General features: G+C 49.3%; 1 protein-coding gene across 1 annotated transcript; it reads right to left on the bottom strand.

The window, feature by feature from the left end:
- Positions 1 to 1,987: 1,987 nt before the first annotated feature.
- On the bottom strand, positions 1,988 to 2,965 carry LOC123802578 (olfactory receptor 10AC1-like). Its single transcript, XM_045813414.2, has one exon. The coding sequence runs from the start codon at positions 2,963 to 2,965 to the stop codon at positions 1,988 to 1,990; it is 978 nt and encodes a 325-aa protein (XP_045669370.1).
- Between the last annotated feature and the right edge of the window lie 12,797 nt (positions 2,966 to 15,762).

Consider the following 15,762-nt stretch of genomic DNA (forward strand, 5'->3'; position numbering starts at 1 on the left):
GCCTCTTAAGAATACAAGACCTTCTCCTACCTGGTGGATTCGGGGAGGGGTGGGGGTGGCGCATCCAGTGCCTCCTGCCAGAACTTTCTGTGCGTGTCGGGGCATCCCGTTCTCCTCCTAGCACGGGCCTGAGGGAGACACAGAAGGTGAGAAAGCAGGTGGCGCGGGTGGGCAGGCGGGCGGACGGACGGAGACCCTGTCACGAGTTGATGACTCCATTCTTGAAGCCCCGTGGGGCCTGCATGTATTCCCTTCTTCCCGGGCTCCGAGGCAGCCCCCGGAGGTGGGCCACTTCTCCAGCCAACAGGCCGGGTAGGCAGGATCCCCCTGCACGGACTCTGCCTCTCAGACTTCTGGTGTCTGAATGGTTCTCTACAGGGCATGTTTTCCAAAAAGTTCCCTCCCACAGACCCTGGGATTCTGTCCCTGGTACAATCAGGTCTGCGGAATTTTCTGAATGTAGTTAGGATGTCAAGTTACAAGACTGCTGCTTCCGAGGCTCCTTCCATTGATTGGTAAGTTGGGCCCAAGGATTTGCCGGCTGAGGTTGTCAGCCAGCTCTGACACTGAGAACAGTCCCCAGAGGAGGACTCCATCATCAGATTCTTGCCCTTGGTCGGACTCCAGAGCTGTGCCCCTGGGCCTGGAGCCCACACGTGAGACCCCCACACAACCCAGAAGCTCGTCTATGGTTTGTTCCTCCCATCAAATGTTTATTAAGAACCGCCAAGTTCATGGATCTTGAACTAGAAGAACAGGCCGCATAGCTGCGTGGGGGGCGTGCGGAGGTGAGCGGGAAATGAAGCAGATGCTGAAATTGTATTTTGGAGTCGCAGCCATTGTCATTGCGAGGAGGAAGGCAATGTCACAGGTGGAAGAGAGCGAGAGTGTACCAGGGGCATAAAGCAGCATGAGCCAAGGCAGGGCAATCCCGGAGGCTTGCGTTACTTTGCCAACAGCTGAAGCAGCTGTAGTTCATTTCACAGACAGCAAAGTGCACAGATCTGAAGTAAGTGTCTTGATGAAGATCTGCACACACGTGTACCCATGTCAGTACCAGCCAGATCAGAATGTGGAACTTCTCCAGTGCCTGTGCCAACCCAGACCCTTCTCCCGGGTAACCCCCGTTACGGTATCACAGATGAGTCTGTCGTTGGCCCTTACGAGCAGGGAGGCATTCGGTATGTACTCTCTGTGGCTCACTTCTTATACTCAGGACTATGTCTGTGTCTGCCTGCAGGAAGACTGCTCTCTTTCTCGTTGCTGTGTAGAATTCCGTCACAGGAATATGCCACAAGTTGTTTGTGTCTATTTTTTGTTTTTTGGTTTTTTTTATAAGAGAAAGAGAGAGTGGGGCAGGGGAAGGACAGGGCAGGTAGGGGGAGAGAATGTTAAGCAGACTCCACACCCAGTATGGAGCCCAACATGGGGGCTTGATCTCACGACCCTGAGATTATGACTTGGGCCAAAATCAAGAGTCGGACACTTCACCGACTGAGCCACCCAGGCGCCCCATGTTTGTGTCTATTCCATGTTCATGAACATTTGGCCTGTTTTCAGTTTTTGTCTATTATCAGTCATGCAGCCATAAACTTCTTGTACAAGAGTACTCATTTCTCTTCAAAAGATACTGTGTGGCCAGAATTCAGAGCAGTTGTTCTCAACCAGGGCTGACCTTACCCCTCGGGTGACATTTGGCAATGTCTGCTGACAGTTTTGAGCATCTCAACTGTGGGGGAGCGGTGGTGTGTTCCTGGCATCTACTGGGTAGAGACAAGGGCTGCGGAACATTTCACAGCGCACAGCCACCAACAAGGACTATGCAGCTTGAAATGTCCATAGATGCCAAAGAACTAGGCTGCAGTCCGATTTTGTAGTCCTCGTATGCCACACTCAGCCCGTCCTGGGGAGCTACAGATGGCTCTGGAATGGTGATTTTCCCCTCAGTGAGGGAGATTTCAGGACAGACACCACCTGGCTCGCACCGTTAGTTGACGTCAGCCTGGTGGACGGTCCCTGGCGTCCTGCCGCTGACCACCCGCTGCAGGGCACCCTGCACATCCCGATTCCGCAGCGTGTAGATGGCGGGGTAGAGCAGCGGTGTGAGGTTGACGTAGATGAGCGAGACCAGCTTGTCCTCCTCGAGGGAGCGACTGCTCAGGGGTCTGGCGTACATGGCCGTGGCACAGCCGTAGTGGAGCACAGCCACCGTGAGGTGCGACGCCACCGTGTTGAAAGCCTTTCGGCGGCCTGCAGGCCCCCCAACACCCAGGATGACCACCAGCACCCTGGTGTAGGACAGCAGGATCAGGGCCAGGGGCAGCACCAGCAGCAGCAGGCAAGCTGCCAGCAGGACCTGCTCCTGCAGCTGGCGGTCCCCACAGGCCAGCACCAACACCGCCGGGAGGTCACAGAAGACGTGGTTGACTAAGCCCCCCTGGCAGAAGGGCAGCTGGAAAATGGCTGTGGTGAGCCCCAAGGCCAGGATAGAGCCCCCAACACAGCAGGAGGCGAGAAGGCACCAGCAGAGCCCCGTGGTCATGAGCTGGGGGTAGTAGAGGGGGCGGCAGATGGCCAGGTAGCGGTCCAGGGCCATGGCAGCCAGCAGCAGGCACTCAGAGCCTCCCAGCGCCACAAAGAGGCCCATCTGGGCAGCGCAGGTGGATCGGGCCACGGCCTGGCTCCCCGGAGGCAGCAGGAAGCCAGCGAGCATGCGCGGGGTCAGCACGAGCGTGTAGGCCACCTCCACGGTGGACAGTGCCCCCAGAAAGAAGTACATGGGAGTGTGCAGGGCAGGGTCCACGACAGCCAGGCCCAGGATAAGCAGGTTTCCCGCCAGTGTGGCCAGATAGAGTGGCAGGAGGAAGGTAAAGAGCAGCAGCCGCAGCCCCTGGGGCCACCCGGAGAAACCCAGGATCACGAACTCCTGTGGGGTGGTCCAGTTTGACTCAGGCCAGGGGCTCATGTCGGGACCTGTGGGATGACAGGCGTGCAGGCCAGAGACGAGGGTCGCGGTGACACATCCCTCCCAGAAAACACACAGACGGCCCCCACACCCCCCTCCACCAGGGACAGAGGGCTTTGTCCCCAAGCCAGCACTCTCTGCCCCCTGTTGCCCCCAGCCCAGTGTCCCCCCAGGAATTCAGATGTCTGGAGCCATCGTCCGCTCTCCCTCTGGCCTCCATGCCCTGTGCTCTTCCAGGTACCCGGGTGTCTCTGCACACTTGTCCACCCAGCCCCCAGGTCTGTCCAGCGTTCGCGGAGCCCACAGCCCCTGCACCCAAGGGGCCGGCCTTCAAGGAGGAAGGTGGGGATGGACAGCTGAGTGGACAGTGGCCTGAGGGGTCAGATTTCTGAAGGGACAGGCTCTTTCCTAAGCGGCTGGTTCTGGGGTATGGAGATGGTCACTCCTGGGACCCAAGAGTGAGGGGCTGGAGCAGCACTGGAATCTCCCGTCCACAGAGGCCTGTCCTACCGCCTGCACTTGCCCGTCCCAGGGAGATCACACTCCCGGCTCTCTGTGGATAGATCACACGCCCTCCTGTCCTCGCCTGCCCTGGCCATTGTCTTTGGTCTTATGTTTTCCAGCTCTCCCCTTAGCTGGACTCAGGACACCCCCATGGTCATCCTGGGCCTGTCCATTCTCTCTGATTCCATCCCGGGAAGACGCGCACCTGCTCCTTATTATGGTGGACAGCAGCGTTCGTGAGCTGCAACACCCATGCCCACGGCCCAAGCTGTGACATTCAGCCCCACACAGACCCACTCCCTTCTCTGAGCTGAAGACCCTCAGCACTGCCAGCCACACGCCCCGCCCACACTTCCAATTCAACCTGTCCCGAACTACTGCATCATTTCTCGAGGAAACTTCCTCGACCTTCTGTGGATGGAGCCAGTCCCAGGCCCAGCTCCGAAGTTAGAAGTCATTGTGGATGAGCCCCCCACCTGGGCCTTGCAGGACGACTGGGCAGGTGCACCACACACCTCTGGGAGCGCTTCCCTCTTCTCTCACCTCTCCAGCTTTCTCTCCCCTCAGTGATCACAGTGCACCCCAGCCAGCCCTCCTGCCTCCAGCACCGCCCACCTGAACGGCCCTCCAGACAACAGATGATAATTCTTGGCTTAACTCTCCCTTCTTTGTCCCCGGGGTTATATCTGAAGTCCCCTTCAGTGTGACTTCCGGCTTTGTCTCCTGCTGCACGCTGGCACCATGGGCTCCACGTGGAGTGGATGACTTGCCTGTCCTGAGCAGACCTGCCCCTGCACACGGGGGGCGGGTGTTCCTGGGACGCCCTGCAGTCCCCACATCACCTACGGGGAAGAGCTGAGCTGACGTCACACGCTATGTGTGGGTGAGGACCCCTGCCTCCCGGTGTCACCCTCTCATCCCATGATTGTCATGGCAACTCCACTAAACTCAGGCTCTTGGAATGGAAGGTTTGAGTCACATCTGTTGTTTGCTGAATTACTGTAAGCGAGGGAATTAATCCCCATTTCTCCCAAATGTTTGCCTCCTGTCTGTGTCCCTATGATGTCCCTGAGTTTCTGGTCCTGGAGAGGCCTCACCCCTTGATGACAGACAGTTGTCTCCACCTTCTGTTGGTTCTTCCCTTAAAGTGCTCCTCAGCATTTGTCATCAGTGCTGCTGTCAACCTGAGATGGGATCCACGCTCTCGGTCATCTTCAGGGCCAGTGCCCCCCAAAACTACCAGAGGCCTGTTCGTCTGGCTGCCTTGCCATCCTGGTCCTGCCGTCCCCTTCATTCACTCAACTAAGAGGCATACTCTTCTTCTCTTTCTCTTCATACACCCAAGTCCTTAAAACCACACCCCTCGGAAGCCTCATTCAAGCTCACCGTCCCCGAGGAGCCTCAGCTGGCCAGACCGAATGGCTGCCTCCCGGCCCCCACGTGCGTAACCACACGGTGGATGTCCCTCAGGCCCCACCGAACCCCCCGCCCATCCACCCTCCGGCGGCTCCTTCCTGTTTAACGGTGCTCCCTCTCCTCACAGGAGGCTGCTGGTGCATCGAAGCCATTTCTGCAGAGCCCATGCCGATGGCCACCGCCCTGTGAGCCGTGACCCCGTCCCTGACCATCTGCTGTGGGCGGGCGAGCGGGCCACCATGTATCAGCCTGTTTCCTCACCTGGGAGAGGAGAGTTGGACCAGACGACCTTTAGAGTTTCTTCAAGTTCTGATATCGTATGGTTCTACTGCAAGTTGCGTGTGTGGTTATGCTCGGATGCCCAAGGTAAACTGTTTTTTAAAGGTATTTTGATGTTTCAAGAGCCCAGAAAGGAGTTCGAAGGGCATCGGTGAATCTCGAACGCTACATCGGTAAGGGAGGCTTAGACAAGGCCTAACGGTTGGCATCCATTTACGGATCTTCGAAGAGCCTCAGACCAGCGTACATATCAAAACAGCTCTTTCCAGCCATGCCAGTGTGTGCGCGCGTGTGTGCACGTGTGTGTGTGCGTGTGTGCACAGTGTGCAGGGCACAGGGGGTGCCTTCTGTCCCACCACCTGGCTCTGGGGTGGCCTCAGATAACAGGGGTGCCCGGGGTTGAGTCAGGAGCTTCGTTTCTAGTCCCACCTCCCAGTGGGACTCCAATTCTTCATCTCTCCCCCTTGATGGGCGTCGCAGGCCCTGTGGCCCCGGGATGTAATGTTATAGTTCTCCCCCTAGCAGGAGCCCATCCTGTGTGTCTCTTGGAGCCAGGATGGCCAGTGGCACAAACAGGCCTTGGGGTTCACACACACCCGTTCTGTCTCAGCTGTCTCACTGACCAGCAGGGACAGCTCCGAGTATGAATCTCACGAGGCACCAGCAGCCTCCTTGGTCGTGACAATGGGCCAGCAGCGCGTCCGGAAAGCCCCTGGCACAGCCCTCCCTACATGCAGGAACCATATGGAACAGACCACCAACATATCAACACATGCTTAGTCCTGTCCTGTGCTTCCTGCTCCCCGCGTGTGGGTGACATCCTGCCCTGGCTGAAGCTCTCTGGAGATCAGACAGCGAGTGGGAGGGAGGGGAGGGACTCGCGGCAACTGGGGAGGCAGAGGTGGGCTACAGACCAGTGTCACCTGGCCTCTGTGCCCTGAAGCCAAGACCCTGAAGCCTGCAAGTGCCGCCCTTGGTTCCTCTTCCCCAAATCCTCCCCGCAGCTCTTCTGCCAAGGCCTTCTGGAAAGTTGCCCGGGGATGCTGACAGCGCCCCCAACTTCCCTTTGTTGGCAACAGCCCTGCATTCCCTCCAAACGCCGAGGGGCGGGGGTGGGGGTGAGCGGAACCACAGTGACGACCCCTATGTGACAATCACTGCCACGGGTCCAGCCCTGACGGCGTGCTCTAAACGCGCCCCATGCACAGATTATTGGATCTTTGAGAGGTGCTGTGAGACAGACACGTCACTATTACTGTTAATTTACAGATGGGGGAGCTGAGACTTGGGGGAGTCACACAGCATCTCCCTTAGCTAGAGGTCCCCAGGTCTGTCTGATTTTAAAGTCCATGCTCTTCCCTATCTGCCTTGTCTGTGGGTCCTTCCCCACCCAGGCGAGGGGGAAACGGAAATGGGGCTGCAGGAGAGAGAACGACGCAGATTCAGAGATGGGGAAACAGAACGAGGCACATGAGGAGGGACAGACAGAGGGGACTGCTGAGGGCAGCGGCAGGCAGAGCGGGAGGGAAGACACGTGGCCCTTGGCAGAACATCCCCACCCCAGGGGGTGCATCAGGCTCTGGGCTAACAGAGACCCAGAGAGAGACAGAGACAGAGAGGGAGAAAGAGAAAGAGAAGGACAGACAGAAAGGGAGAAAGAGACAGAGACAGAGAAACAGAGACACGGAGAGACAGACAGACAGAGACGAGACAGAGAACAGAGAAGAGTCTCCTATGTCTCCCAGCCTTCTGGACCTGAGACCCTCTCCCCGCAGGATTTCTGCCCTACTGCAAACGTGGGTTTTAGCTGGTGAATTCCAACAGCGGCTTTGCACTCAGTCCCTGGCACTCACTTCCCATCTTCCGTGGCATCCCCGGAGAAAAGAGACCAAACTTTGAAAACTCATTCATTCAAGCCAGACTCAGGGCCACCAGACCCCAAACTGCAGCCTGAATTAAATCCTCAGCATCTGGGCTGGCCGGCCGCCTTGCTCACACCCTGCTACCCCGGAGAGAGGAGGGAATATGAGTCCCAGTGGCGATGCCTGCGAGGGGAGAAATCCAGCCTGTGCTGAGCAGGTGACCCGAATCCTGGGTGGAAGCAGGGCAAGTTCCGGCCATCGCGACATGGACCCCACGGGCCTTGTTGGTCCCCCCATCTCCTGCCCATGCCTTCCCTACGAGCCACCCAGCAGCCTGCACGTGCCACCATCTCCCACCTCTCCCTGACCGTGCACACCTTCTCCACATCAGAGCGTCCTTCCCCACCTGGAAAGCTACTTATTCTTCACAGCCCAGATCAAATAGCAGTTCCTCTGTGGATACAAATCAGAAAGTAGCAGCGGACTGCAGGACTTTGTAGGAAATGGGGGGCAGCCCAGCTACACCATATCGTTCCCCCTCTTCTCCCGTGATCTCCGCCTCTATTCCCAGGGACGCCCGCGGTAAGCAAAGAGTGACTTAATAGGTTTCCCAGGGCCCACTTAGGGGGCTGGCTTCATCCAAAGCCCCAGGGTCTCGTTAGTGATCTTGGCCCCGCACCGCGGAACCTGAGGAGCACGGCGGTCTCAGAAGGCTGGGGGCTGAGGGATGAGCGGGGAGGACGACTTGGGAAATCTGAACTGGGGTGTCCTGGGAGAGTTGGAAACTTCTGGGCCAAGGGGATGGAGGCCACCACCTCCTGCAGGGATGGAGGGAATGCAGCAGGAGCTGGGGGTAAACTGGGATGGGGAATGTACCTGCCCTCTCCACATTTCCCCAAAGTTTGAACTAAGGGTGGCCAGCACTCTGGATCTCAGAACGGGGCGACTGGTGGAATGGATGGGGGTAGGCACCTTCTCCACCACCACCACCACCGTCACTGGAAAATACCCCAAAGTGCCGAGCAACCAAACTCAACAACACAGACTTCCCACGTTCTCACTGCCCAATTGCAGAGATGACCACAGCACTGCAAAACAATGCTGTTCCCATTTAACGCTTAATTACACCTGTTTTTTCTTTTTTTTAAAAAAAGATTATTTATTTATTTATTTATTTATTTATTCAACAGAGATAGAGACAGCCAGCAAGAGAGGGAACACAAGCAGGGGGAGTGGGAGAGGAAGAAGCAGGCTCACAGCAGAGGAGCCTGATGTGGGGCTCGATCCCATAACGCCCTGAGCCGAAGGCAGACGCTTAACCGCTGTGCCGCCCAGGCGCCCCTACACCTGTTTTCTATTTGCTACATAGTCTTCTTAACTATTTTAGGCATTAATTTTGTTTACTTTTTAAAATCTCAAATACCTGGTTCAACATTCTAAGAGTGTAAAAGAATCGTCTGCCCCAAGAACCCTGCCTCTAAACGCACCCAGAGGCAATGGCCTTTATCAGATCCGTTTCTCCTCACAGAGATATTCTAGGTATACACGGGATAGTATGCACATGTGTGTTACTTGCTACTTTAAAAAAAAAAGGTTTATTTATTTTAGAGAGACAGCGAGTGCGAGTGGGGTGGGACGAGGGAGGACAGAGGGAGAGGGAGAGAGAGAATCTTCAAGCAGACTCTCCATGGAGCACAGAGTCCAATGCAGGCTCAATCCCGTGACCCTGAGATCACGAGCTGAGCTGAAAACAAGAGTCGGAAGCTTAACTGACAGAGCCACCCAGGTAACTCCTGACACCGTCACTTACTGAACAAGTCCCTATTGAAGGACATTTAGATGGTTTCTGATCTTTGGCCATTACAACCAATACTGAAATAAATATCCTTCTTTATCTACATGGTATTTGGCATGTGTGCAATTAGGGTCAGTGGGTTTGTGCATTTTATTTCTTTTTTTTAAGATTATTTATTTGAGAGAGAGAGTACAAGTTGAGGGAGGCGCAGAGGGAGAGGGGAAGCAGTTTCCCCGCTGACCAGGGAGCCCAATGCAGGACTTGATCCCAGGACTCTGGGATCATGACCCAAGCTGAAGGCAGATGCTTAACTGACTGAGCCACCCAGGTGCCCCGGGGTTGTGCATTTTAAATTGTCTCAGTTATTTTGTTAGTTATTCACATGTTACTTTCCAACTTTATTATAGCATTAAGTGCTCCCATCTGGAATATATGAAAACACCTGCTCGTCCCCCACACCTTCACGAACACAGTGCTGTCAGATTGTCCTCAATTTGGTAGAAATGAGGTGTCTCAGCATTAGTTTTAATTTGTACTTCTCTGTAAGTGAAGCTGACCCTCTTTTCCTATTTTAAAAGACATTCGTATTTTTTGGACTGTTCATTCATATTCTTTTTCTTTCCCATATTTTCTATTTGCCTGTGGCTCTTGGAGCTTCTTATTGATTATAAGCCATTTTTAATAATCACATTAAAGGAATCAACTTGCCTATAGTAGGAATTGTAAATCTTTCTCCTGGCTCACTCTGTGTTTTCTGATGTTGTTTATGATGCGTTTTGCCGTGGAGAATTGTTTCATTTCAATGTAGTCGGATTCATCAATATTTTCTTTTGTAGCTTCTGGGTTGCACATCATGCTTGAAACACTCTTCAAAAATAAAAATTATTTCTCCACCTTTTCTTCTCAAACATTTGTGGTCTGATTTTATTTTAACAATGAAGTGCTTAATCAATATGTAATTTACCCCCTAAGATGTGGGGTAGGAATCCAATGTTATTTTTACCAGATGTTAGTCATCATTTAAAAAATAAACATTATAAGTGACATACGATGGACTTACAGAAAACTACGCAGAATAATAGTACAATTGAATTTTCACAAAGTGAAAAAACAACATTGCCAGAATTCCAGAGACCCTCCTCAGTCCCCCACCCTACCATTGTCTTCCCTCTTCCCTAAGGGAGAATATTTTTTTTAGCACCTTGTATTAGTTTTGCTTGTTTTGGAATCCTAAAATACCTATTCTCTTGTGTCTGGTGTCAAAGAAAAATGTAAAGACATATAATTAACCATCAGCATGCTGTTTACTTGTGTAGAGATCAAAACCATGGGCTGAGTCCTAAATAAGCAAAAAAAAAAAAAAAGGGGGGGGGAGCAGGGATTTAAATTTATTAAAAAGGGAAAGGAATAAGTAAACACGGCTGATAGTCTGGAAACAGTGACTCTAGTTTGAACATGTTGAGGGGGGCACTGATCAGCTATGAACTAGCAAGGGGCTCAGAACACTGTCTTCATGGAGATGGATGAACGGTATCAGAGAGAACGATTTCACTGGTTTGTAGGTTCAGCAGGAAACCCCGAGAGATTAGCTATGGAGAATAACAAACTATCTTTCTGTAAGTGGGATCTGTGATTTTAAAAAAATTACCCGGAATGCATAGAAGCAAGAAAACATGACTCACAATGACATGAGAAACCAATCAGAACCAATCCAGAAACGACGCAGATAACAGATTTAGTAGACAAGGGCACTGGGAGGGTTATCACAACTGTATTCCATACGTTCTGGAAGCTAGAAGAAAGATTGGTCACGCCCAGGAGAGATGGGGAATACTTAAAAGGGGGACGAACTTCTGGAGGAGAAAACAGCCGGGTCCAAATGAAACATACACCGTGTGGAGACAATGCAGGAGAGATTAGTGAACTCAACTGAAGACATCGCAATGGAAGCTATCCGAAATTAAATACAGATAGGAAAGAATGGGGAAGTTGTGGGACAAAGTCAATGAATATAATGAATGTGCAATTGGAATCTGAAAAGGAGAAAAGGAGAGGAGGACGCAGGAAAAGATCTGAAGAAACAATGATCCCCGAACTCCCAAATTTAATGAAAACCAAATCCATGTATCTAAGAAGCTCCACGAACTCTGAGCACAAGAAACATGAAGAAAACAATGAAAGAGCTTAAAGTCAGGGGCAAAAAGAAAATATAAAAAAAATCTAAATAAAAAGATGCATTCTATACAGAGGAATAAAGGTAGGAGTGATCGCCAACTTCTTGTCAGCAAACCTGAAAACAGTGGAGGAACAGCTTTAAAGGACTTAAAAAGGAAAAAAAAAAAGGTCTGTACGCAGTGAAAATATCTTTCAAGAAAGGAGACATGTAAAAATTTCTGGAATTTCTGGATGTACAAAAGCTGAAAGAATTCGTCAAGCAGTGAATCTTCCATGATGCATGGCAATCGATGTTGGCGAAAATATCTGTAGAGCAGGAGGAGGACACGTTTGAGGAATGTACCAAGCTTGCCAAGACAGAAGGTATTTCAAGTCTGTGGTTATTAACTGCCTTATCAGGAGGTACTCTTTGAAAGCTATTTCAACCTCTCGTGTGTTATCCATCAGTAGTGTCAACTGTGAGCATCATTTGCTCTTTTAAACTTGAGCTTTGAAAATATCCTCACCTGTAGTTGTTTCTTGATATCCGTGGAGGCTAACTCTTCAATCACGTCAAACTTGGCATTGGCCTCTCAAAAAATGAACCACCTGGGAGGTATCAGTAACAGCTGTCAATTCACTGAGGGACAAGGAAAACCACTCAAAGTCACTTGCCTTGTTTTGAAATTGACTATTGATGTTGCTCTCGATGTCCTTGACTCTTCTTCTCACCAAAAGGCCAAACATCTCAGAATATGTTTCTCTTCTCTGCACACATTTCCCCCCAGCTGTCTCCATCATAATTTAATTAACTCACCATTAGGTAGGTGGCTTTCCTTGCTTGGCTAATGAATGGGCCACTCAGAAACTCAGTTTCATTTCAGCCTCTTTAAAAAAAAAAAAAGATTTTATTTATTTATTTGAAAGAGAGATCAGGAGGAGGGGCCAAGGGAAAGGGAGAGAGAGAATCCCGAAGCAGACTCTCCACTGAGCTCAGAGCCTGACTTGGGGCTTGATCCCATGACCCTGAGATCATGACCTGAGCAGAAATCAACAGTCAGATGCTTATCTGACTGAGCCACCCAGGCGCCCCAAACCTCATTTTTATATTTGTGAAGAAATTCTGATGTGATGAGATCACCTTTTTTAAGCTTTCTAATGTTTCTGACTGTTGCTCTCCTGTGAGCTGGGAAAGTGATGATGAATATCCAGTCTGGTAAGGCCAATGTCTATCGTACTCTCTAGCAGAGCTATGGTTTGCTATGGCCAACACAATGCTTTGCCATCTAAATCAATGGCAAAATAATCTTCACTCCACCGGGTCTTAAAAGTACAGTATTTGAAGTCACTTTTCCTCTTTTGCAGAACAGATATACGTGGTCTCTGTTGCAACTCATCTTCTTTGTTGCACCTGCTTGAGTCCGCCATGATAGTGCCAATGCAGCCACATGGGAGTGAGTGATCATGCTTACTCCAGTAACACTTTATTTATGGACACTGAAATTTGAACTTGGCAGAATTTTCATGTGTCACGATATATTATTTTTCTTTTGCTTTTTCTCAACCATTTAAAAACATAAAGGCATTCTTAAGTTAGGGGAGGTACAAGACGATGTGGTGGGCTGCATTTGTTGACTGGTCCATGGTTGTTTGCCCACTGCTGTGTTAGAGAGAAAATTATAGTACCAAGTTCCTAGGTTGGAAAAAAAGATCTCAAACCACTCAGCTTCCACCTTAAGAAACTGGAAAAGGAATAGTGAATTAAATACAAAGCAAGCACGAGAAAGGAATAAAATAAAGATCAGAGCAGAAATCACCAAAATGGAAAAACTAAAACAACAGGAAAGATGAATGAAACCACAATTTTATTTTTTGAGAAGAGCAAGAAGATTGATAAATCTCCAGTGAGACTGACCAGGAAAAAAAGGAGAAACAAATTACCAAAATCAGGTAAAATGTGGAGAAACAGAGTCACACGCTCACCTCAATAGATTCAGGAAAAGCATATGACTAAATCCTACATCTATCCCTGATAAAAATTCCCAGCAAACCAGAGAGAGAGAGGAACTTCCCCTATTTAATGAATGATAAACAAGCTCAAGTGAACTTTGAGTCATTTGAGTACTTTGTCCCGTGTGTCTGAATTGCTGGATATACTGGCATAAAGTTGTTCACAAATTTAAGTATCTGTAGTTTCTGTGCACAGTGATCAATTGTGCTTCTCTCTTGTTTTCCTAATTAATCTGGCTAGGCTATTTTTATTGATCTTCTCAAAGGATCAAGTTTTAATTTCATCAACTTTCTCAACTATTTTTTTCTCCATTATGTTTCCTATTTGATTGATTTCTCTTCATGTATTATTTCGTTTCTTCTTCTTCCTTTTGGTGAATCTGAGCTGCTTTTTCTAGCATGATGAGGTGGAAGCTGGCATTACGAGCTTTAGACCTTTGATCTTTCCCAACATAGACATTTATTGCTATTCCCCTCTAAACACTGTTTTAACCACGTCCCACAAAATTTTATACATTGTTTTTTAAATTTTTTTCATTTGATTCAAAATACTGATTTCCTTTTTGATTTTTTCTTTGACCAGTTTTTCTCCAGATATTTCGGGGCTCTGTTGTTAGGTGTATATATGTTTATAATCATATGCATTCCTGATGGATCAAACTTTTTATCATTATAAAATATTCTTCTTAATCTCTAGTAATTTTTTTTTGTCACAAAGCCTATTTTGTCTGCTACGGTCTAGTCACTCCACTTATCTTTTATTATTGTTTGCATGGTACATCTTTTCTCATCCTTTCATGCATTTCTTGTCTTTCAATCTAAAGTGATAATCTTGGGGGCACCTGGGTGGCTCAGTCAGTTAAGTGTCTGCCTTCATCTCAGGTCATGATCCCAGGGTCCTGGGATCAAGCCCTGCGTCGAGCTCCCTGCTCAGCAAGGAGCCTGCTTCTCCCTCTCCCTCTCCCTCCACCCTCCCACCCCCATCCCCCCAACTCATGCTCTCTCTCACTCTTCTCTCTCTAATAAACAAAATATTTAAAAAAATAAAGTGATAATCTTGCAGACGGCATATAGTTGGATCTTTTTTTTTTTTAAAGATTCATTCATCTGAGAGAGATTGTGAGCAGGGGGGAGGGACAGAGGGAGAAGGAGAGAGTCTCAAGCCGACTCCACCCTGATCATGGAGCCCAATGCAGGCCCCATCTCATGACCTGGAGATCGTGACCTGAGCCTAAATCAAGAATCAGACTCTTAACCGCCTGAGCCACCCAGGTACCCCTGGATCATTTTTAATCCATTCTGCCAGTCTCTGCCTTGTGATCAAAGGGTTTAATCCATTAATATTCAAAGTAACTAAGGAGAGACTTAGTTCTACGATTTTCTTATTTGTTTTCTGTATGCCTTATATCTTTTTTATTCCTTTATTTCTCCATTATTGCCCTCTTTTATATTAAATAGATCTTTTCTAGTGTACCATTTTAATTTCCTTGTTTCCTTTACTACATATATTTTGGGCTTACCTTTTTTTTTTTTAAGATTTTATTTATTTTGAGAGAGGGAGGGAGAGAGAGAGCACGAGCATGGGCAGGGGGGAGGGGCAGAGGGAGAGGGAGAAGAAGACTCCCCGCAACTGGGGAGCCCGGCATGGGGCTCAATCCCAGGACCCTGAGATCATGACCTGAGCCGAAGGCACACTTAACCAACTGAGCCACCCAGGCGCCCCCTGATTTAACATCTTAATTTAAAACAATCTAGCCTGGATTAATACCAACCTAACTTTAATAGTATACAAAAACACGCCTCCAATACACGTGTATGTTCTCTCCCTACATTTGTATGTGCTATTATCGTCATACAAATTATATCTTATAAACCCATCAACAGAGATTTTATAATTTACTTAAACATATTTATAATCACTTGTTTGAAGTCTTTGTCTACTTTGTCCAACATCTGGGATTTCTCGGGGCCAGTATTTATTGACTGGTTTTTAATTGTATGTGTATAGGCCACGCTTTTCTGTTTCTTTGTATGTATCTCTTTCTTTTTTACATAAAACTGGCCATTTTAAATAACATAGTGTGGCAATGGATTTCCTTCCCCCTCCTCAGAGTTTTTGCTCTTTGTTGCTGTGCTGTTTGATGATTTTCTTTGACTAATTCTGTAAAGTCTGTATTCTTTGTTGTGTGAAGCCTTTGCTCAGTTATCCTAGTTTTTAGGTAATGGTTGGACAGAGCTTTCCATACATGCCTTAAACTCCTAAGTCTCCCAGGCTTTGTCAAGGGGCCCCTTGCATGTGGGGCCACCCTCACTGCCCAGCAATCAACTCTGCCCCAGCCTTTGCTTCCTGCTTGCTCAGAGTCTCAAGGCCAAGCAGATGTGAGACTAACGCTCTCCATGGTACTTGCTGGATGTGTGCATGACCTCTTAGGCAAGGGGCAGTAAGTCAGAGCTTCTCTTCCCCCAAATTTTCCTTTTAAGTTCTTGGCCAGCCTCTTGTTTGCCTCAACTGGTATCATCACCCCAGATTGCTACAATGTAATTAAAAGGCCACTAATTGGTTTTGACAAATGCCCCAGGGATAGGGCTTTACTCCCACAGTAAACTCATAATCAGGGAAAATAAAGACAGTTCCTACAGATGAGGCTTTTTTGGGGAGCTGCCATACAGGCCAAGTTTTGACAATTCCCTGGGGATGGAGCTTCTGGGAATCTTCAGCCCATTTGGTCCCTCCAGTGGCTGCTAGGCTGCTGCTTTTCACTGGGGCTATGTTTCAG

The sequence above is a fragment of the Ursus americanus genome, chromosome 2 (genome assembly GCF_024610735.1).
Source record: "Ursus americanus isolate L20-20 chromosome 2, mUrsAme1.1.p, whole genome shotgun sequence".
In the NCBI taxonomy this organism is placed as follows: Eukaryota; Metazoa; Chordata; class Mammalia; order Carnivora; family Ursidae; genus Ursus; species Ursus americanus.

Excerpts from the sequence above, each read along its gene's own strand:
- LOC123802578 (XM_045813414.2), bottom strand. The coding sequence starts at position 2,965 with ATGAGCCCCTGGCCTGAGTCAAACTGGACCACCCCACAGGAGTTCGTG.